General features: G+C 40.7%; 1 protein-coding gene and 1 long non-coding RNA gene across 2 annotated transcripts; one reads left to right on the forward strand and one right to left on the reverse strand.

Annotated features, from left to right (window-relative positions):
• Nucleotides 1-12252: 12252 nt before the first annotated feature.
• Nucleotides 12253-13060, reverse strand: LOC134224458 (uncharacterized). The gene is made up of 2 exons (XM_062703813.1): nucleotides 12534-13060; nucleotides 12253-12465 (listed from the first exon to the last, which is right to left on the reverse strand). Exons 1-2 carry the CDS (start codon nucleotides 13013-13015, stop codon nucleotides 12300-12302), a joined length of 648 nt encoding a protein of 215 aa, XP_062559797.1. The 5' UTR covers nucleotides 13016-13060; the 3' UTR covers nucleotides 12253-12299.
• Nucleotides 13061-19353: 6293 nt separating this feature from the next.
• Nucleotides 19354-20244, forward strand: LOC134224695 (uncharacterized). Its single transcript, XR_009983022.1, has 3 exons — nucleotides 19354-19608; nucleotides 19686-19948; nucleotides 20015-20244. It is a non-coding gene; the product is annotated as an uncharacterized LOC134224695 (long non-coding RNA).
• Nucleotides 20245-22256: the final 2012 nt, after the last annotated feature.

Below are 22256 nucleotides of genomic sequence, written 5' to 3' on the forward strand. Positions count from 1 at the left end.
ACATGTTTAGTTGCTTTAAACATGCCGTCAACAGGAAGTACTGCAGCGCACATTGTACAATTCTTTCAAGCGAACAAAGATCGTGGAGAAAGTACACGGTGGACAATTTGAAAAGTGATTTTTTTTTCGAAAACTTTTAAAGGTGTTTTGGTCTACTAAGCTCCATTGTATACAAAGGTAATTGGAAGGCCAAATACACGAAGCAACTTATCCATAGGATCAGAAGCACTATCCGGAAATGGCAGCCGTCCAACGGTTATGTGAAACCTGCAAGATTAAACTATGCCTACCGGCAGACCACGGAACATATGCTATAATTCATTAATTAATAACGTTTAAACGCATGTTTAAAGACTAAGCCCAACTCTGTTTATAACATATATCAGATTGAACTGTACTTCTTTGTAGTTTTCTTCCAGAGCCATTCTTTCCATTCCCGCTATTTAGTGGCCACCCGTTACATAACCCCATTCTGAGTTGCAAATACGTATTTAGTTTTCTTCTATAATATTTTGTTAGAAATATCTCGCAGAAAACGAAAAATATCTTCAACTATTCTATCCTATTAACGTGAATCTAATCAGATATGAATCAGATCAGTATAACATTGAGGCAAAGCTGTGTGGCGGTGTGGATTCCAAGGGCCCTTGTGAAGTCTTTTTTGAGCGCCTCTTTTTTATTAAAGACCAATTTCTTCACCTCCGCTTAAGCCAGGTTTAAGCACATAGTTAAGAACCGTTTAAGAGTTAAGAAGGGAGATAAATTGACTGTAAGCACGTGACCGGCATCATTATTGATCATGAAATGGGAACTCCGACGCAAGTACCATGAGAATATTCTTTTTTATCCAAAGTAGTTTATACAATAGGTGAGCTGTGCATATTTGCTGTATCTCGGCCAATCATGATTGGCAACTACGATGTGTATAGTTAATCAAGCTAAGCTAAGCTAAGCTCTTTGACTATTTGCCCGATATAAACGGAACATTGCAGATTCGTGGCATTTCTAGATCATTGCATTAAATTTGCAAAAAAAAAACCAGAACGAGTTGGAAGATCATTTAAACTGCTGAAAGTTCTTTACTCATGATTGTTTTCAGCTCATACTGACAATAACAGCTGTTTCTTGCACTTAATTAAAGTCGATTGATGATGAAAATTTCACAACATTTTTTGCATATGCACAAACATATATACAAGGACAAACAGACAATAGTTCAGTTGTGATTAAATTATTTCATATCTGGTAAACTGCTGCCGTAAAAATTCTGCGGCCACATTTGTGAAATACAATCTGAAACACATATCTTTGTGCATTTTAGAAAGGTTTACAGGATAATTCTAGTTAGCAAATGTATGCTATTACCAATTCTCTATCTGCTTATACGCACGGCGGAGAATCCCACTGAATAAAAAAATAAAATCTATGCATTTATTTTCTAATTTCAAGTTAGTTCAATACCATAAAACCACGCTGATAAGTGAATATGAAGTATGCTTCTGTATAATCACATAATTCTCAAGTGAAATAAGGTTTTTAACGAAATTTGAAACGAAAATTCACACAATTTCTATATTTTTATATACTTACTAATATAAAACTGAACTGATAGACCAGCTTTGAGAGCACACGCTCCACGATGTATTCCTTTCAAAACAAATGCTGGGGTATCCTTATCGCCAATTGTATATAAACGGGAATGCGGCGATTTATCATAGTCTCTATTATTGGTCGCAAAACAGTTATTTGACTATGAAAAGTGGAATCAAAATTCCGTAAATAATGTAAAACCCATTTTATAAAAATTCCGCGGAAAAATATTAAAATTTCGTTTCGTTTCGTAAAATTTCGAATTAAATGGACCTTGATTTCGTATCGTTTCGAAGTCTCGAAACTAAATCTATATTTCGTTTCGTTTCGTTTCGAATCAACATAGACATTCTAAATTTCGTTTCGTTTCGTTTCGTTAGGAAAAAGTGTGTTATCGCATACCCTTACTCTGCGGCAAATTGATCCCTCTCCAAGAATTTACTTTAATAAAATTAAAAAGGTGCCCTCAGATTTTTTGAATATTTTTCCTTCAAAATACGCAGTATTTTTGAATTGTTGTGCGTATACATGAACGATTTTTGTTATTGAATTCGACAGCACATGCAATTTTCAAATTTGGGGAGACTTGATCCCCTTTCTATAATATCTATGCAATTTATAATTTATTAATTATAATTTTTCCTGCCAACCCTTCATCAAATCTGTCAAATCTACAAAAAATTAGAAGCCTGTGAACAGATTTATTTTTTTGTATGGGTATGGGGGATCAAGTGTCCCCATATTGAGGCAATAACTTCAAATCAAAATATCCTAAAACTTTGATGGAATGTTGTCATTTTCATCAGTACAGATCATTGAGCATATTTATGGCTTTGTGCTGGTGAAAAAACGAAAGCATTTGGTCATTGCTATGAAAAGTTGTTCAAATTTTGCGTGGCCAATAAAAAAATCTGTAGGAAGGACAAAACATACAAACCGCCCTGCAGAATAAACAAGGTTGTCAATCCAAAAAATAACTCACCACATAATGGTCATTTGTCTAGAGGATATATACTAAAAATATGCTAGAACAAAACTACATTATTTCTCGATAAAACAGGGGGTGATCAAGTCCACCTTCCCCTACAGAAGAAGACTAGGCGACCAATCCGGGACACCATACACATTATTTATTTTGAAAGCGTATCAAATCGTCAATGAGATTTTTCTCCTATTAACCTACGACATTCAGTATGATGCTAATCGCTCGATTTCATAGAAACAAATTCCTCAAAATCTTTGTCTTTTTACAAACATATTTTAAATAAGAAATGATTAATAACCTAGACCTCGTGGCTGTACGGCGCCCATCTTCTGAGCATATTTGTAGTTATATCATGTGTATTAAGAGTTGAGAGTTCGGTTTCCGGTTTTACCATGGTATGTCTTCGATAAACAAAACATTCTTCATTGGTCTACTGAGTGTCGTACGTTGTCCATTGTTTTATGTAAGTGTCCAACTGAACGACCGTCGTTGGTTGACGCATTGTTTCAATGACTTTTTTTTTGCAATTCCTGATCATGATATCTGATTTTGCAGTTTGTCTTAGTGATAAAACGGCCTACTTTTCCATACCAACGAAATGAGTGCTTTAATGAACATTATGCCATTGAAATCGGTTCCTACCCATCAGTAGACTTGATACGCTCTCGTCTATCAGAATCCAGTTGCGTATTGTTGGACGGATTCAACTTTCATGGATTGACCCAGATCAATCCCATTGTTAACTCAAATGGTCGTGTACTTGATCTGGTACTGGTTAATGATGCAGTGTTGCCAAGTTGCACAATACACCCTGCTGTTGAGCCGCTGACACCTGTAGATGTCAACCATCCTCCGCTTACCTTGGAGGTGTCGTACGTGCCGCCCATTACCTTTGAGTCTGGACATGATTCGAGCAGTTATAACTTCCGAAAAGCAGATTACTCTGCACTGAATGAAATGCTACTTGCAGTTGATTGGGATTGCATCAATTCTTTCGATAACGTCGACGATGCCGTGGACTTTTTCACCGACAGTATCGTTCGTGCATTTGCTATTCATGTTCCGATTGTAGGACCTGCACGGAAGCCTGCGTGGTCCAACCACAGATTACGAATACTTAAACGTCGCCGTTCTTCTGCACTTCGTAGATACTGCAATTATCGTTCCACGTACAACAAGCAGCAGTTCAATAGTGCCAGCAGTGTATACAGAAGTTATAATCAGTTTTTGTATTCCCGATACATCAGCCGCACACAACGAAATCTGCGTCTAAATCCCAAGTAATTCTGGAAATTTGTTAGGTCCAAACGGAACGAAGATGGTCTTCCTACGTCAATGCAACTGAATGGTGTCTCTGCTGACACTCCCGCTGACAAATGCGAGCTCTTTGCTACACAGTTCAAGACCTCCTTCAACGATTTCGCAGCTCCGCTCTCTCATGCCGTTGAGGCTTCTCGCGACGCTCCTCGTGATGTACTGGATTTAGACATCTTTCCCATCAGTGATGAAAATGTGTGCCGGGCGATTCGAAACTGAAATTTTCTTTCCGTGCTGGGCCGGACGGGATACCCGCTGCTTTGCTGCGCCGGTGTTCATGTGCTTTTATCAAACCGTTAGCAAAAATTTTCAATCTCTCGCTTCGAACCAGAAAGTTTCCCATGCGCTGGAAATCGTCATACCTTTTCCCAGTACACAAGAAAGGGAACAAATGCGATGTGAGCAACTATCGTGGAATAACCACTCTCCGCTTGTTCGAAAGTTTTCGAAATCATAGTGAACGACACGCTCTTCGCTTGCTGCAAGCAGTACATCTCAACGGACCAGCATGGATTTTTCCCTAAGAGATCGGTCGCGACCAACTTGACAGAATTCACAACAACTTGCATTGAGGCTCTTGATAACGGGCGGCAAGTGGATGCTGTATATATAGATCTCAAAGCTGCTTTTGACCGTGTTGATCATGGTATTCTACTTAGTAAACTGGAGAAGTTGGGCGTTTCCTCTGCGTGCGTGGATTGGTTTAGATCCTACCTGACGGATAGAAAATTGCGTGTGAAAGTCGGATCATCTTTTCGGATCCTTTCGTTACTCCATCTGGGGTACCACAAGGGAGTAATCTGGGACCATTATTGTTTTCAATATTTGTCAACGATGTGACACTGGTGCTACCACCTGGAGTGAGGCTACTCTATGCTGACGATGCAAAGATATACATTGTCGTCAATAGTCTTGAGGACTGCATTAAACTACAAATGCTTTTAACCCGTTTAGAGGGGTGGTGCGAGCGAAACCATTTGTCACTCAGTATCCATAAATGTCAGACAATAACGTTCAGCAGAAAACGAAAACCTATTATTTACAATTACATGCTGGCTGGGACAGCTCTTGAGCGAGTGCAACAAATCAGGGATCTTGGAGTTATACTTGACGACGCACTAACCTTCCGTTTCCACTACGATTACGTGATTTCTAAGGCAAACCGACAACTTGGCTTCATAATGAAAATCGCCAAAGGATTTCGTGACCCATACTGCCTGCGATCGCTCTATTGTGCGCTTGTACGATCAACACTGGAGTTTGCTGTCACTGTGTGGTGCCCTTATCAAGCCACCTGGATCTCGAGGATCGAATCTGTGCAAAAAGTTCGTGCGCTTTGCTTTGCGCAATCTTCCTTGGCGTGATGGCCAACATTTCACTCCATATGAAAACCGCTGTCGGCTGCTTGGGCTGGATACTTTAAATGTTCGACGCCGTGTGGCACAGGCCATGTTCGTAGCGAAAATCCTCAATGGTGCTTTTGACTCTCCAGCAATACTTAGTAAGATGAATTTTTACGCTCCTATGCGTCCGCTGAGGAGAAGGGACTTCATTCAGCTTGGTGCTCGAAACAGTCGATATGGTCAGCATGATCCAGTTCGATATATGTCATCCAATTTCAACGCAGTGTTCCACCTCTTTGATTTTAATCTATCGCCAGCAAATCTACAGCGAGTTTTCACAACACACTTTCGAGACACCGTTTGACACAAACGTAGTTTGTTAAGTTCTGTTTTACTGTAGTGATTAATTCTTGTGTATTATGATTATGTATTATGTGTATGCTTGTTAGATTCAGTGATAAGTTTTACCCTTGTAGTCATTGAGACATCAGATGTCAGATGACAATTACTACTAAATTTGTTTCTTTCCTATTGCACTTATTTTGATGGATGCAATGGAGTACATTATATCATTATAACACTTATTTGGGTGCTATAGTGGCACGGCACGTGGCATGGCACGGCAAATGCTGGGTAAAGCGTACCATTGGTACTTCGCGTACCTCAAGGAATAAAATAGACCCCATCTCGCGGTCCTTAGCCTCTTACCCAGCAACTCCTATCCCTACCTCCCCGCGGTGCTGGCCGGGAGCAACGAGCAACCTTACGAGCAACCTTAGGGAAGATCGGGTAACCAACCCCGGTGGGAACTATGGTCGTATGCTGACAGGGAAGGGGGGGTTTGCTCCTCTCCGGAGGTGCAAATCTTATTGAGCGTCTGTTCTCCATGTCAGGATCGGCTCACAACAGCGTCTGTTCTCCATGTTAGGGGCGGCTGATCATCGTCCGAGTGCCAGCGAGGGACTCTAAGTGAAACCATGGTCCACCGGGAATAAGGAGGAATGGTCCTCTGGAAATTTAGGGGGTTTGGTGTCAGGCCCTGCAAGCCAGCCTTTAAAAAAACATACGCAACGAACAATCAACAAGAGAGTACGTACCGGAAGAGGGTGAACTCGATGGGGCCCCTCTTGAGGACTGCTGGAATACAGTCAAAGCAGCCATTAACGACGCAGCGGAGAACAACGTCGGGTATTTTTTTTCTTCTTCCTAAACAATGGAGGGGGAATCTGCTCAACAGACATCCTGGGTTGGACGTCCAGGAAATGCGGGGTTAGGGACCACCACCATCAGCAAACGAGGGAGGTAAGACTACATCCCCGACCCGCTATATTATTTCCATTACCACCAAGCCCATCGTCCCTTCGGTACAACCAGAAAGTAATGCTTCAAATGGGACCCAGTGCACGACGCACCCTCGAGGTTAGCTACGTGTCCTTGCAGCATCGAACATCGTGACTCGCTTTTTTAGAAGATCACCATGGTATCGTGCCAGCGAATTGCTGGCTTTCCATGTGGCCTTACCACGCCCTATGTCCTCGGAAGGTGGGACGGGTCGACTTCGCGCCTGCTTGACCTCTTTGCGATAGGGCTAATTCGCCAACACACAGAGGGACTTGCCGACGCGGTACCTACGCCTGCCCCAGTCTGACGAGGATCCCTTTACGTCCTCGGGCTAAGACCCCGCCCGGTTGACCGACACCGCGAAAGCGGCGATACCATTTTGTTCTTCGCGCGGCCACTTGTTCGATAAAAGGATCGAGTTCGACCACAGGGCACCGGTATGACCCATGAAGCCGACTCCGAACCCTTGGAACACCTCTTATTTGCGCCTGAACTTTCCATTCCTCGAGTCCATGCGCCACCTTCTGTGTAGCCCCGAGACGATTTTGACGATAGCCGATAAAACGGCGTTCCAGCCAACTTCATCTTTACACATCCTCCGGACTAGGTTGTCCGGGGTAGTGTCCAGACCACATGTGGCAAGCATGTGGTCACGCATTGTGCGGAAACGTGGGCACACGAACAACACGTGTTCCGCCGTTTTCTCGCACACCGGACACTCGAACGAGGCCGAGTGTCCGAGCCGGTGTAGATACTGTCTGAAGCAACCATGGCCTGTAAGGACCTGGGTCAGGTGAAAAGTGATTTCCCCATGGCGCCTCTTGACCTACGTACCTATCTCCGGTAACAACCTATTTGTCCATCTACCCTTAGTGGAACTGTCCCACGCACGCCACCATTTGACCATTGAGGCCAACCTGGCAGTCCTACGTCTGCCTCTCGTGCCGCGCATTTCGAAGCACTCTATGTCTTCACCGATAACGAGTGAGCCAGTTCTAACTTCCTGGAACTCATCCACTCCTCCACAATTGCGATCGAGTGGGCTGCAGTCAACTCCACCTCTTCGATCGATTCGCCGTAGACCTCCAGCGTAATATCGTCAGCGAAGCCGACGATTACCACGCCCACCGGGAACTTCAACCTCAAGGCACCGGCCTAGTAGCACAGTTCAAATCGATTAGGTTGCAGCAACTCCAATGTGACTGGATTTGGTCGCATATGAGTTACAGTGACTGATACACCCAGTTCTGCTTTTACACGGGTGGATTTTAGTCAATTAAGGCCTTTAGCGTTAATGAAACTATGGGTTAATCCCATGAAAAAAATCACAAAAATCAAAGAAAATTCAGGTGGTATTTGAAAAGCTCTGAATGATCAGGTTAACCGGGAAATTAAAGAATACCAACCGTGTAAAAAAAATATTGGGTGTATGTGACATGTGTGCTACTCGGGCGTCGTACATGACGTTCCATAACATCGGACCCAGTATGAAACCTTGCAAAACCTCTAAGGTTATGTCAACGCAGTTCCGACCCGCCTCCGTGTCGTATACCAGTACTCGATTCTGGAAGTAGCTTCCGAGAATCTTGTACAGGTACTCGGGAATTCAAAGACGCAGGAGCGCATCTGCAATAGCTGCCCAAGGAGAGCGAATCAGGAGAAGAAAAAAAAATGCTGACTACTCTCGACACACAAATTTTTGCTCTTCTCTTTTGTATTTTTGCGTTTCTCCTTTTTTCGTGTAGCTCCGAAATATATTCATTTCTCAATGATAACTAAATGGTTTGCCTCAATGAGGTGAGGAAAAAATTGCTCATTGAGTATCTTTGAGCCTCTTTCCGAAGGACGGAATTGGTGGTGGCGAATAAATTTATGATAATTAGTTGGCTAATCTAACGGTAGCCAGTAGGTTATTGTATTTGTCGTGTTTGTTTAGAAAACAATTCAATCACTGTCATAATGCGTGTTTAGGACTGTTCCATTTAAATTTTACACGTTGAAGACATTCCCTTAGAAGAGCTTAATAATTTTCATTCAAAATTACACTGGAGTCGCTTTTCATGCGGTTTAATATGAAGCTTCCTTTTCATGCGGATCTTGGGTCTCACTCGTTTTAACGCGTTTACACAATATTTTGAAGAAGGTCTTGGTGCCTTTACGTCATTACAATCAAAGGATCGCTCCCTGGCCCTTCCTTTTTCATCTTCTTCAATCATCATCATCCTCATCATCATCTATCTATCTATCTTCTTTAAATATATAAATGAGTTTTCTTTTCCTTTGAAGCATTATAATTTACGAACGGGTTGGCCGATTTGCAAGATTTACTCACCAACGGAATCGTTTTGGGCTTTTCTGTGTTTATGTAGGAGAAATGTTCCGATCTCAATCTTACTGTACATATATCCATCTCATCGCTAAACAAAGAAATACGGCACCAAATTCGTCGCTTCTTTTTGTCAACATGCGTGCTCACTGCTGAAAAAAATCACAAAAATAATAAACAAACCAAATTCCTTTCCATTGCTTTGTTTTTGATGGGATGGAAATAGGAGCTATGGGATGAAGTGGCGAACCGCTCCCCTATATAAAAAAATAAAACAATTTGCTGGAGAAGGTTGAGAAGTTGTCTAAATGCAACAGTTTTATGAGTTCTGGAGAAAGCCATCAAGCTCGAACTGAAATCGATCTAGAGTACGACGCCTCAATCAATTGAATGATTGACAGATCAACAATAAAATCTGAGCGAGATCGGCCAGGTTCGCCTAGTATAAGATAATTTCGTCAATTATCTCTTTGTAATCCAAATTGTAATTGCTAACCAGATAAATGTAGAATTGCCTACATCAAGCCGCCTGTTGCTTAAAAGCAGTAAATAATTAGTGTAAAGATAAAACGGTGTCCATTTCTACCCGTTCATGGATGTTATACACGGTCCCTATTCTCATGCTGGTCTCATAAAGGTGCGAATGTGTGAGGCTGTTGTGCGGGTAGCGATGGTATGACAGAAGTGTGCTTTCATTTCTCTGTACGTTCAGTTGGAAAGAACAACAAAAATGATGCTCCTCAAAGAGGCACATTGAGACAAACGGTTTCTCTCAAAGAGAGCCGCTCCTCATTTTTCCCACAACAAAGAGCATCTTTTTGTTATGTTTTGATCATATCCGTGATGTTTTGTTGCTCATTTTTGATGAACTTTTTTTTGCTCATTGAGCTCATTGTGCGAGTAAATGCCAAGCCTGCTATTGAATGCTTTCCTCATGTCGAGAGCCACTACTGCACAATAGCGAACTCCCCTCCTCTTGCGCTGGATAGCTATCTCCGCGGATTTGGTAACCGACAAGATAGCGTCTACGGTCGACTTACTCGATAGACCATCAGCACCCTCCGTGCGTATCAACAAGCTGTAGAGGATGATCTTCTCTAGCATCCCTAGTAACACATCTCAGTCCGATCTGGTCACAGAAACTCATATGTGACTTGTTTCGGTTGTATATAGGACACATAAACTGCTATGAGACATGTGTGTTACTCGGGATCTTCCTCGCCGTATACAACGTCGGGTATATGGGACGGATATGTCGACGGAACGATTGGTTCGACGAAGAGTGCAGACAGATTCTGGAGGAGAAGGACCCCGGGCAGAAGCCATGAACAGCATAACTAAACATGATTTGGACTTGATTGATATAAGAGATAAAAGAACAGGCAACAATATCAAAAATTTGCACCGAAATATCATTTAAATATCAAAATATGCTATGGATAAGAACAAGCCAATAGCACTTGATATTGATTACTTCTTATAAATAACATAATTTCTTCATGATATTTTAGTGCAAAATATTGATATTGTCGCCTGATCTTTTATCTCTTATATCAATCATGTCCATATCTCATTTTGCTATCTTATCAAGATATGATATTAATTAGCTATTTTCCTCTGCTCGGGACGCAGTGCGGGTGGTCGTGCTGCAGCAAGGTACCTGGAAGAACATGGAACGTTATAGACGGAAGCGGAGGCAGCAGACCCGTCTTTTTCAGGAGAAGAAACGCCGCCTGGAAGAAGTGGAGTGCGAGGAGATGGAACAGTTGTGCCATTCTCAAGAAACACGCAAGTTCTATCAGAAGCTCAACGTATCCCGCAAAGGCTTCGTGCCACGAGCCGAAATGTGTAGGGATAAGGATGGGAGCGGACGAACGTGTGGTGATCAAACGGTGGAAGCAACACTAAGAGGAACATTTGAATGGCGTTGAGAGTACAGGCAGTGAAAGTCAAGGCAGCGGAGGAGATGACTACGTCAGTTTAGCGGAAGATGGAAGCCAACCAGGGAAGTTAAGGATGCCATCCAACAGCTAAAGACCAATAAAGCAGCTGGTAAGGATAATATCGGAGCTGAGCTCATCAAGATGGGCCCGGAAAAGCTAGCCACTTGCCTGCACAAACTGATAGTCAGAATCTGGGAAACTGAACAGCTACCGGAGGAGTGGAAGGAAGGGGTTATATGCCCCATCTACAAGAAAGGCGACAAGCTGGAGTGTGAGAACTTTTGAACTTTGAATGAGTTCGCGGGAAGTTATCAAGCCGACTTCGTCGACGGCCCCGTTGTCGAGCGGCCAGATCTTGTACGGCAAATCCTTCAAAAATGTTGTGAATACCAGGTTTATCTGTTCATTGATTTCAAGGTGGCATACGACTGTATAGAACGCTTAGAGTTATGGAAAATTATGGACGAGAACTGCTTTCCTGGGAAGCTTACCTGACTGATCAAAGCAACGGTGGATGAAGTGCAAAACTGTGTGAAGATTTCGAGCGAACACTCCAGTTCAGTAGAATCGCGCGGGGCCTAAGACAAGGTGATGGACTTTCGTACCTGTTCAACATTGCGCTAGGGTGTAACAGCCGTTGTACGATTTTCAACAGATCCAGTCAATTTATTTGCTTCGCGGATGACATGGACATCGTCGGCCGAACATTTGCAAAGGTGGCAGTACTGTACACCCGCCTGAAACGTGAAGCAACAATAGTTGGACTGGTGGTGAATTCGTCAAAGACAAAGTACATGCTTGTGGGCGGAACCGAGCGCGACAGGGCCCGCCTGTGAAGCAGTGTTACGATAGACCAGGATACCTTCGAGGTGGTCAAGGAATTCGTCTACCTCGGATCCTTACTAACGGCTGATAGCAATGTTAGTCGTGAAATACGAAGGCGCATCATCTGTGGAAGTCGGGCCTACTACGGGCTCCAGAAGAAACTGTGGTCAAAAATGATTCGCCACCGCACCAAATGTGTCATGTACAAGACGCTAATAAGACCGGTTGTCCACTACGGACATGAAACATGGATAATGCTGGAGGAGGACTTGCTAGCACTCGGAGTATTCAAGAGACGGGTGCTTTAGGACCATCTTTTGTGGTGTGCAAGAAGACGGTGTGTGGCGGCGAAAAATGAACCACGAGCTCGCCCAGCTTTACGGCGAACCCACTATCCAGTAGGTTGCTAAAGCCGGAAGGGTACGATGGGCAGGGCATGTTGCTAGAATGCCGAACAGCAACCCTGCAAAGATGGTGTTGGGCGTATGTGATAGAATCCTCATAGGGACCCGCTTCATTATTCAAGAAGGAGCAACCCTATTTTGCTGTTAATAAATAAGCAAATGATTTGGCGTACTATTGTTCGTTTCCATGTTTTTTTTTTCTGCTGTTCAATCTAAATTCATATACTATTTGAATACTATATTTGATAGAGGCGACACAATAGTACTAAATGCATCAAGCAGACCATGTCCATATGGACATTCTTTGTACACTGCTGAGCAATTTACTCCATTCATTCCATACTTCCGGGCCGTACGATACTCTTCTTCAACATCATCTGTTTCACTTGGTCTACAATTTTACAAAAAAAATTAGCAAATAAATTATTTAATTCAATTGAAAGTTGCATCACTACTCACGTAAATATCAAATCAATCAGTTCCCCAACCATTCCATTATGCGTCAGCGGTGTATCAGCCAGATCACAAATTGTCCTCATTATGCAGTTTCGTCCGTTTTTTCCTTGAGTGTCCAAGATATGTTCCAATACGCGATACAACTGCAGTCGGCTACTGTCTTTGAAGTCGGAGTTCAACCGGTTCGTGAAAATGTCCTCTGGGACCGGCCAAATAATGTTTTGCAGGATTCGATAGTTGCCTTGCAAATTCATGGCCGCGTTCAAGCTTCTCTTGGTTTTGTGATTGAAAGCGACCGGAAGGGCCATACCGAAAATCACTTTCAGCAGTCCCCCGTTGACGGGAAACGATAGAAATCGTTTTTGCCGAGAATCTGCTTCACAGTGCGACAGCGATGACTCCGTTTCGTTACAGCTTGCACTACATGTCGAAACGAGAAACACCACGAATAAAAATATGGAGATTATTTGCGATGAGGAGCACATTCCGCGGGTAATTTATTTGTCAACGTTTAGATGTGGAATGATGGCGAACCAAAGGCAACAGAAGTATGTATTCAGATGTCGACATTTCACACTTTCCAGTTCCTATAGATGATTCGGTGATCGGCCAAATGGTGCATGGAATTGCCGTGAGATACAGTCAGTTCCATACTTGATCGAACACTATCAAAATTTCTAAATTAGGAATTATGACCAGCTGCATTATTCTTTACCGTATGAATACAGGAACTATGTTATGAAAACCGGAATAGCATACCGATACACTGCCCTGAACCGCAAGTCAGTCCCATCTGTATATGTATGACATGCACAGATGGGACTGACTTGGGACAGTATAGGTTTCAAAAAACCTCAAAGATTTGCTTTCCAATCAATTAATCTCATCAACGCTGTACATTTTGTTTTGGGATTGACTGTATTAATTTCGTCCTGTTTTGCTGCTCTTGGAATGATTCACTAATAATTCGCTGTTATTTTGGAATCAGTTAGCCTAATTTGAACTTCGAAGGTGTATTAACTTTCTCTATCTCTTCATTGTGCTAATGAAAATGTTGAACCTGTCTCCAAACGGAACGGGCAGCTAATTGATACCGTTTCAAATCATATACCGGACACTCGCTTTCAAACAGCCGTTTATACTTCACTCACGTATTTTCCATAAGGTCTTGAATGCCTCACAAATGTTGAACCCCCATGATAAAAATAAAATAAAATTTTTGTTCCAGGAGATTTAAACGCTAGCATTCAGAATTCGAGTCCAAACGGTATCTTCCGAAACAGAGGCGCCTTAAATTTGGTTTTACCAATTATATCGGATTTGTAGGTGACAGTGGGAAGCCACATAAGACGATTACATTTGTCAGAGCTGATTGAGCTAATGGAGCTGAGACGCCATGGAATGAGCGAAGGCAAACAAGTAGATAGTTGTTCCATAAAAATGAAAGCAAAACGTTCATATTCAAGCCCGATAGAGCAACAGCCATTAAGAACATCTCCTAATTTAATTTACACATCGTAGATGCTCGTTATGATTGACCAAACATGAACTAAATTGTTCATCTCACGATTGTCAAAACGTTAAATTTGTTACTATTTTATAAGCATATGCGGTATTTTATTTTCCCTTTATTTCAAACAAATATTTACAAACTTAACCTAGCGTTGCATACAAAACATTGTATTTTACATACAATCATGATGTCAGGTTAATTAAAAAGTCTTAGGGTTCATTTAACAAATGTTGAGCAAGTTTCCAAATTGTACCTCGAAAACATTTTTGTTATTCCATCGAAGATCTCTCACGTGTTTTTTAAAACTAAATAGGTTGCTATTCTTATAGTTTCTCATATTATACGCTATTGCTTCTGAAACTAACCACAATGCACTTTTCCTCCTCCGATCTTTATCTCTAACATTCTGGTACAAAATTTCTTCTGCTGATTTCAATTTTACTTTTATCTTGTTTTTGATTATATCGGAAACCCAGTCCCATACTATCTTAGATTTTACGCATTTTTTAATCCTATGAATATTTGTATCTGGTTGATCACAAACATCGCATAGATAGTTTTCAACATTTGCAAAATCATGATTGAACATTTTGACCTTATTCGGGTAGACATCATTGAATACTTCAAACAATATTGGTCTGGCCTGCGATGAGATGCAATTTTTTGAAATATTTTCCCAAATTGTTTCCCACGGGAGGGTTGGTTTTTTTTTCAATTATCTTCACTTGCATTGTTTTATTTGCTAATAGGTAATTATAAATCTGCTTATTGTTCCCTATATGGTCCATCGGAATTATTACTTTGGCTAAATTCAATAATTTATTGCTATTTATCGTCATTTGTTGCAATTTCTTATCTTTTTTTTAACAAAGGGTGGATTATCTTTTTTCCATTTTTGAAAAGCAAATTCCTGATAAAAAGAGATTTACACTGCATTTCAGGATCTATTACAGCCAATCCACCTTGAATGTTTTCTAGATATAATTGATCTCTTTGAACTCTGAACATTTTATGATGATTCCATAGAAATTGACCTGTAATCATTTTAATCTCAGCCATATGCTTATTATTTGGCGGTATAATTTGAGCACAATACCATAATTTCGCTGATATGAAGCTATTTAAAATTGTGACTTTTTCAATTAGATTGATTATTCGTGATGAGAACGTGTGTACAGCCTGTTTAAAATTTCATATAATTTTACTATAATTCATATCTACCATTTCTTTCCAACTAGCAGCAAAGAGTACTCCTAAAACATTCAATTCGTTTTTCTCGGTAATTTTTTGTGGACCAATTTTACAGTTATTGAACCTGATTTTCTGAAATTCAAAAGTATTCCTGCTGCAAGAGAATAGTTTTCAATTATCTTCAGCATCAGATCGAATTCCTCATCATTTCTTATAATAATACTGATGCCATCCGCAAATGCTCTAACTTTGAAAAACTTATCTTCTATCAAAATGCCTCTACATAGCAAACAGTGTCATGGATAATGGACACCCTTGTCTAACCGATCTTCCAATTTTTATGCTATTTGTAAGGATACCTTTTACTAATACCTTTGAAGTTGCATTTTCATAAAAAAAAAATTATTGCTATAATTGGTCTTGGTAATTCAAACTTCTCAATAATCTCCCAAAACGATTGTGATTAACAGTATCGAAAGCTTTTTCAAGATCTACACTTAGTAATGCAAATGTCATTGCCTTCCACTGCTGACATTTAATGACCAGTGTACAAATTAAGTCTAAATTATCTACGCATGATTTCACTGGAACTGCTGCTGACTGCCCTTCGTCTATGACTTCGCCCATCCTCTCCGAAATTCGGTTAGCCAGCATCTTAGCAAACAATTTATAATCAGTATTAAGCAAACTGATAGGCCTAAAGTTTGCTAATTCCTTCGATTTCCCATTCTTAGGTATTAATGTGATCAACCCTTCCGAAAAGTTCTCCAAGGGGATAATTGAGTTGTCTAGAAATCCGTTAAAAAGCTTCAACAGATCGTCTTTCACTAGCTCGAAATTAACTGAATAAAACTCGTACGTAACTAACTGTTGTACGTAGCTCATTTTCGTCAAAGTGGCTCTTTTGTCACAGAGCTGAACGATTTATTAACATACTCTAATGCCTCGCATTGAGGTTCGTTTGATGGAGTTTCCTCAAATACCTTACGGTAGTGCTCACCTACCATGCTTTTCAATTCCCTTACATCTGATACCAAACCATCTTTTCCTTTAAGAGACCATGTAGCCGGATACGCTTTCCTTTTGATCATTTTTGCAACATGAAAAAGACCTACCTTTTCACTTTCGAGCAAGGATGCCGGCTGTAGCCGATTTGCATAACTTTTCATTCTATCTACCTCTTGCTCAACAATTTTCGATTTAGCTACACTGATATCAATTTCCACGTTTTCTCCATTCTTCTGCTTTTCACACAAATCACTAAGCTTCTTAAACCATACTGCTTTCTTCTTCCTATTCGTTAAATTGAAGTCTACAGCTTTCTTTTTATAAAACTGCTTGATCTTCCTCTTTACATCATACGACCACCACTCGCTGAAACTATTCGAATACTTCTTCCTTTTTTTTAATTCTTCGTACTCTCTTTTAAAATCTTCCTGCACTTAGGGATCTTTGAGTAAGTAGTCGTTTATTTTCCAGTAACCACTGCCTTTAAACTCCGCTTTCTGAATCGATTCTATTTTATAATCCATCAATACGGCACGGTGATCCGAGAACGCGACCGGCAAGGTAACACAACGACTAACACTTTTGATGAAACTTTTCGATACGTATATCCGATCCAATTTTGATGCTGAGTCTCCCCGGTAGAACGTAAACTCTCTTTCAGCCCTTTTTTCCTGTGATTGCTATGTCTACTACAACTACAGTAAATCAAGTGTTGATTTTAAACCACTAGAGAAGTTGTACATCTTTCCTTTACTGCTTTACTCCTTTACTGCTATCGTGTCAGTAAACAGTTCTTCTCGATCCACTCTATATTGTGATCCCGAGTGCCCATACACATTGATGAAATTCAAACCATCAACCATGAGTGACATCACCCTTCCTCCGGGATCCATCAATACATCACTAACTTCCAACGTTCTACGTACTAATATAGCTGTTCCTTTGTTTGTCACACTGATGTTAACGAATGCTTGATGAATTCGAATAAATGAAAAATCTTCGAATTGCACCTCCTGCAGAAAAGCTATATCAACGTCATTCTGCACTAGAAAGTCTTTCAGCATCATTTTCTTCACTTCTACCGCAATTGCGTTGATGTTCACAGTCGCTATTTTCCGAACGTAGCTCATCTCGCTCACTGCACTACAACCACTACGATACAATCACGTGTTGGGAATCTAACCTCAAACAGCACGCGTAATTCACTTACTAGAACTGCGTTTTCCTTTTGCTACCTGTGACGATAGACTCGCAATCGTTTCGAGCGGCATCATTACTTTCTTAGCCGTTCGTGTGGATTTCCGATTTCCTACCACCTTGGTGAATTCCGAAAACGCTTCTTCGTCAGTGTCACCATTTGATCCTCCAGATGAATGCAATCGTTTAACGCCAGATTTGACACCACCACCCGGCATTGACTCCGATTCTGTTTCCATAACCGCTGCATCAACCGCCGTTGTTTCCGGTGGTGGAATTCTGATACGCTCCGAAACTAACGTTTGCAATCACGTTTTCGGTGACGGGTTTGGGCTTGAAGCCGCTCAATATTCCTGAATAGGTTGGTGCGGCATTATCCTGTTTTTCGCTACTTATTTCATTATCCTCGGGTTTCATGTCATCATTCTCTTTGTGCCTTTCTGATTTATTACTACTTTCTACCTTTTGTGGGCACTCAGCCTTTAAATGGCCTTCTTCCTTACAAAGGAAGCACTTCTGCTTCAAGCCATCATAGAATATGCGACCTTTCCGGTTGAGAAAGTACAACGATGGTGGAACAACTTTCTTAACATCTAGATACACACCACGCACTCCTGTAAACAGGTTCAGTCCGAACTCCGCAGGAAATCTTTCTCTAACCATTCTCTTCACCATTCCTTCTTCTTATTGGCATTACATCCCCACACTGGGACAGAGCCGCCTCGCAGCTTAGTGTTCAATGTTCATTAAGCACTTCCACAGTTATTAACTGCGAGGTTTCTAAGCCAAGTTACCATTTTTGCATTCGTTTATCATGAGGCTAACACGATGATACTTTTATGCCCAGGGAAGTCGAGACAATTTCCAATCCGAAAATTATCTAGACCGGCACCGGGAATCGAACCCAGCCACCCTCAGCATGGTCTTGCTTTGTAGCCGCGCGTCTTACCGCACGGCTAAGGAGGGTCCCTCCGTAACGTCCTAATACTGCCGAGATTTCCGAGTCCGGCACTTCCGGAGGTAAATCAAAAATACGCACGTACTTTGTACAACATCCCGCCACAGACGTTTTAACCTCGACTTTTTCACCATTAGAGTAACGAAAGAAAACTATTTCTGGAATCTGAGCCTGTACTTCTTTCATGGTGTCAAGTGATTTGAACTTCACACATACACACCGTTCTTCTGTTGATTTATTAGGAGCTGATTTGTGTATTTTTGGGTTTTTTGATCGAATCGCATCAGCCGAAAATTATATAAAAGTTCATTTGATCATCTTGCAATGTTCTGGGAAATTGTTCTGTAACATACCAACTGCCGTTTTTGCAATTCTGAGGTTAATCGAGCAATCAGAACCAATTTCCAGATCGAATGAGTGACGGAGGTGTATTTTCCTATACATTTTGGCTGAAATCCCCATACAAACTTCAAATCAAATGCGCCAGCTTATGCAACAAGCGATTGAGTTGAAATTTTCAGAGATTGATTTTCTCACCCAAAGACACAATTCTGGGGGGTGCCCCGTGGAATTCGACAAAATTTTTTGCTCCCCATAGTAATCTGGGCCAGTCTAATGTCCATGTCATCCATGAAACAAATAAATTTACTGGATCTGTTGAAAATCGTACCCCGGCTGTTACACCCGGCTCTCCGCATGACACCTTCTAGCGCAATGTTGAACAACAGGCACGAAAGACCATCACCTTGTCTTAGTCCCCGACGCGATACGAACAAACTGGAGTGTTCGCCCGAAATCTTCACACAGTTTTGCACACCATCCACCGTTACTTTGATCAGTCTGGTAAGCTTCCCAGGGAAGCTGTTCTCGTCCATAATTTTCCGTAGCTCTACGCGGACGATACTGTCGTATGGCGCCTTGGAACAAATATTATAGATTAACAATATAGTCCACTTCTCAAAATTTCATACAAATCGCGAAAGACACAAATGTAATGCCATCTTTTGTTGAAAATGGTAACTATTCATTTATATAGTTTCAGTTCTGACTAAACTACTTTCGGTGTGTATCTTGAGCTGATGAAGCAAAGAAACGTCAAAACAATCAAAATAAATAAACTGCCTATATAAATTCTAAATCATGATACGAATATATTCAGCATTAAATTCAGTGCTAAATTTATTATTTAATTTCTCAGTAACTATATATCGGTAAGTTGTGAAGAAAAGACTCGTCAATAAAGAAATGGTTTTTTAACGCTGTCATGTTCTGCTTTCATTACCAACAGGAGAACTCGTTCGGAAATAGCAATAAGTTTAAATTCACGTACCTAGGTAGGTATCGAAGTGATTTCTGGATGAATGATGACGCTATGCGCTGCTATGCTGTTTTCCACCCTTGGGTGGCCAATGTTTACTGCGAATGGACAAGCAGGAAGAGCTGGAAATTCGCTCACTGACCATAGTGCACACAATCAATCTCATCGCAGAAGAAACGCCAAGTGTTAGCCCAAATTATACACGAGTAGATCCGAATAAAACCGATTTTGAGGTAAGCCTGACAATCGATTTCAGAATGCAAGAAGAGTGATTTTAATCTATGACTTGTAAATTGTAGATGTGACAAAACCGAATCTTCGATGCTGCCTCCCAGAATAAAGGTAATCAATATAGAAAAAAGAATGACGTTGCGGTTCTTTGTTACCTCTATTCTCTCAAGCATTTCTCGCAGTAGAAGACTCATCCGGCGGAAAAGTACTGAAGAACTTTTTTCAATTACGGTCATAATGACTTTCGCAGTGGAAAAAGCATTTTTGTTTTGTTTTTAATAAAGTGTTTCAATGCTAATTAACCAGTATATTATTCTATGCATCCGTAAGTATATTCCGCTGATCATACAAAAATGTCATTTCGACGTGAACTTATAATGCGGTAATATGCTTTTAACAACATTAGAAAGAGAAAAGAATCAGGTATTTGATGTCGAAAATCATACACCATAGGTAGAAGTGTTATATATTTGGACGTATCGGCCCAACACTAGTTTTGTTTCCAACAGCATAGATTTAAAGCGATTTAATCACACACAAGCATCAGTAAGTTGCTCCTAATATTAAACCATCTAATTTGTATGCTTGAGAATATCAATGAAATGATCACTAAATACGTGGCGCGTTAAAGAGGGAAGAGGGTGCAAATGTGATAATTACAAAAAATAAGTGTTCAATTCTTCTCTTCAGCTGAAGCTGAAGATCGTTCTGTTAATAAGTTAAGACATACCCTTGAGACTTGTTGAGTGGATTGGAGAAATCCGAATCCCGAAAATGTAACGCGCAGATAACACTGTTTTTACTGAGGAAAGGATTGCAGCAAAACTCCCTCCAGATATCAATATCCCTGTATTAAAGCCAAGTATTATTATTATAGATTGAAATGCATCGATTTTGATACTAAAAAATACCTGTTTGCTGAATTTACCCGAAAAAATGACAATAAAGACGGGCCATTTTTGGAACTGGAACATCCAGAAACTGCGCATTCTGTTCGACCCATCGTTTTTTATATATGAGAATAGTTCGCTTTTTTCAATTTAAAAACAAAATCTTAAATCAATTCAGGTTATATAACTTCTGATCTCACAGTACGGATCGATAAATAATGCACATAAGCGTGACGACAAGATTGACAATCTTTTCAGAATAATAAATGCTGAGTACTACAAGAATAAGTTTTGTAAAAACACTTGGATTATCAATTTCCACAAAAAATGTTTGACTTGCTTCAAAAATGCGAAATTTCAAGACAGCATTTTCAAAACGACTTATCAGCTTTTGTAAACTAAGTATTGAAACATCGAATAGTCGAATCTGATAGCACTTCCGTACAAAACAACATAATCAGGTTCGCTAGCAGGTTGGTGAAGGTTCCTGCTACCTGTGTATGGTGTTGGTTTGCGAGGGAGTGCTCTCAGATTAGTAAAAATCAGGGGGAGAAGGTGGAGCACTGAATCCCTACCCCGACATGTTCTGGTTCTAAAATGTAAACAACAGTGTTAATTCTCTACCAACTTTTAGTTATGGCGAGGGAATTTTTGTGCACACTTTAGTTTTCGATATTTTATCAAAATTAAACACTCAATCATGTAGAAACATAACGAGGTGGTATGCTTGAGATACCTGCTTGATTAAAGGGACTCGAAAAAGAATTTATTTGCAGTAACTAACCGAATATAAAAATGTTCGCATTAACGATTGCGCCCTAACAGTGGTTCTGAGCTTCGATGCGTTCGATGCAGAGTACACGAGCTTTGTTCGCCAGTGACAGGTGTATGAGGCCCTTGGTAAAAATCGTCATTGGAATCTTTGTTTACAAAAGCAGATAATTCGTTTGGCTTGATTTCAGAAACGGGAATTTTCTATATGTTTCACCATTTTCTCTCACAACTTGAGAAAATGTCAGATTTTATTAGCCCATATAGTTTCAAATAGGGGATTTTTTAAATTTTACGTGTTTATCAAACAGTTTGGACTGGTCTTCAAAATTTGTAACAAATATACTGGTTTGTACAACAGAACCAGCACCTGTCAAAAGTCACTCAAAAAAGAATTTTGACGTTTGGATGCTTTTTAGTTGGGTCATGCCCCCACCAGCGGAGGCCCAACTTAAAAGTTACCCAAGTATTAAAATCCCAACCAGCGAATTACGACTGTAGTTATCAGACTGCTGAACTTCAGAACGATGCATAGATGCTTTAGTACATCTGGCGTCGGCCGACAACCGTCTGACGTCTAAAATGCATTGCATTTATCAAACAGAATACGTGAAATGAAACTTTAATACGTAACAGTTATTGAACGGCT

This window comes from Armigeres subalbatus, chromosome 3 (assembly GCF_024139115.2).
Source record: "Armigeres subalbatus isolate Guangzhou_Male chromosome 3, GZ_Asu_2, whole genome shotgun sequence".
In the NCBI taxonomy this organism is placed as follows: domain Eukaryota; kingdom Metazoa; phylum Arthropoda; class Insecta; order Diptera; family Culicidae; genus Armigeres; species Armigeres subalbatus.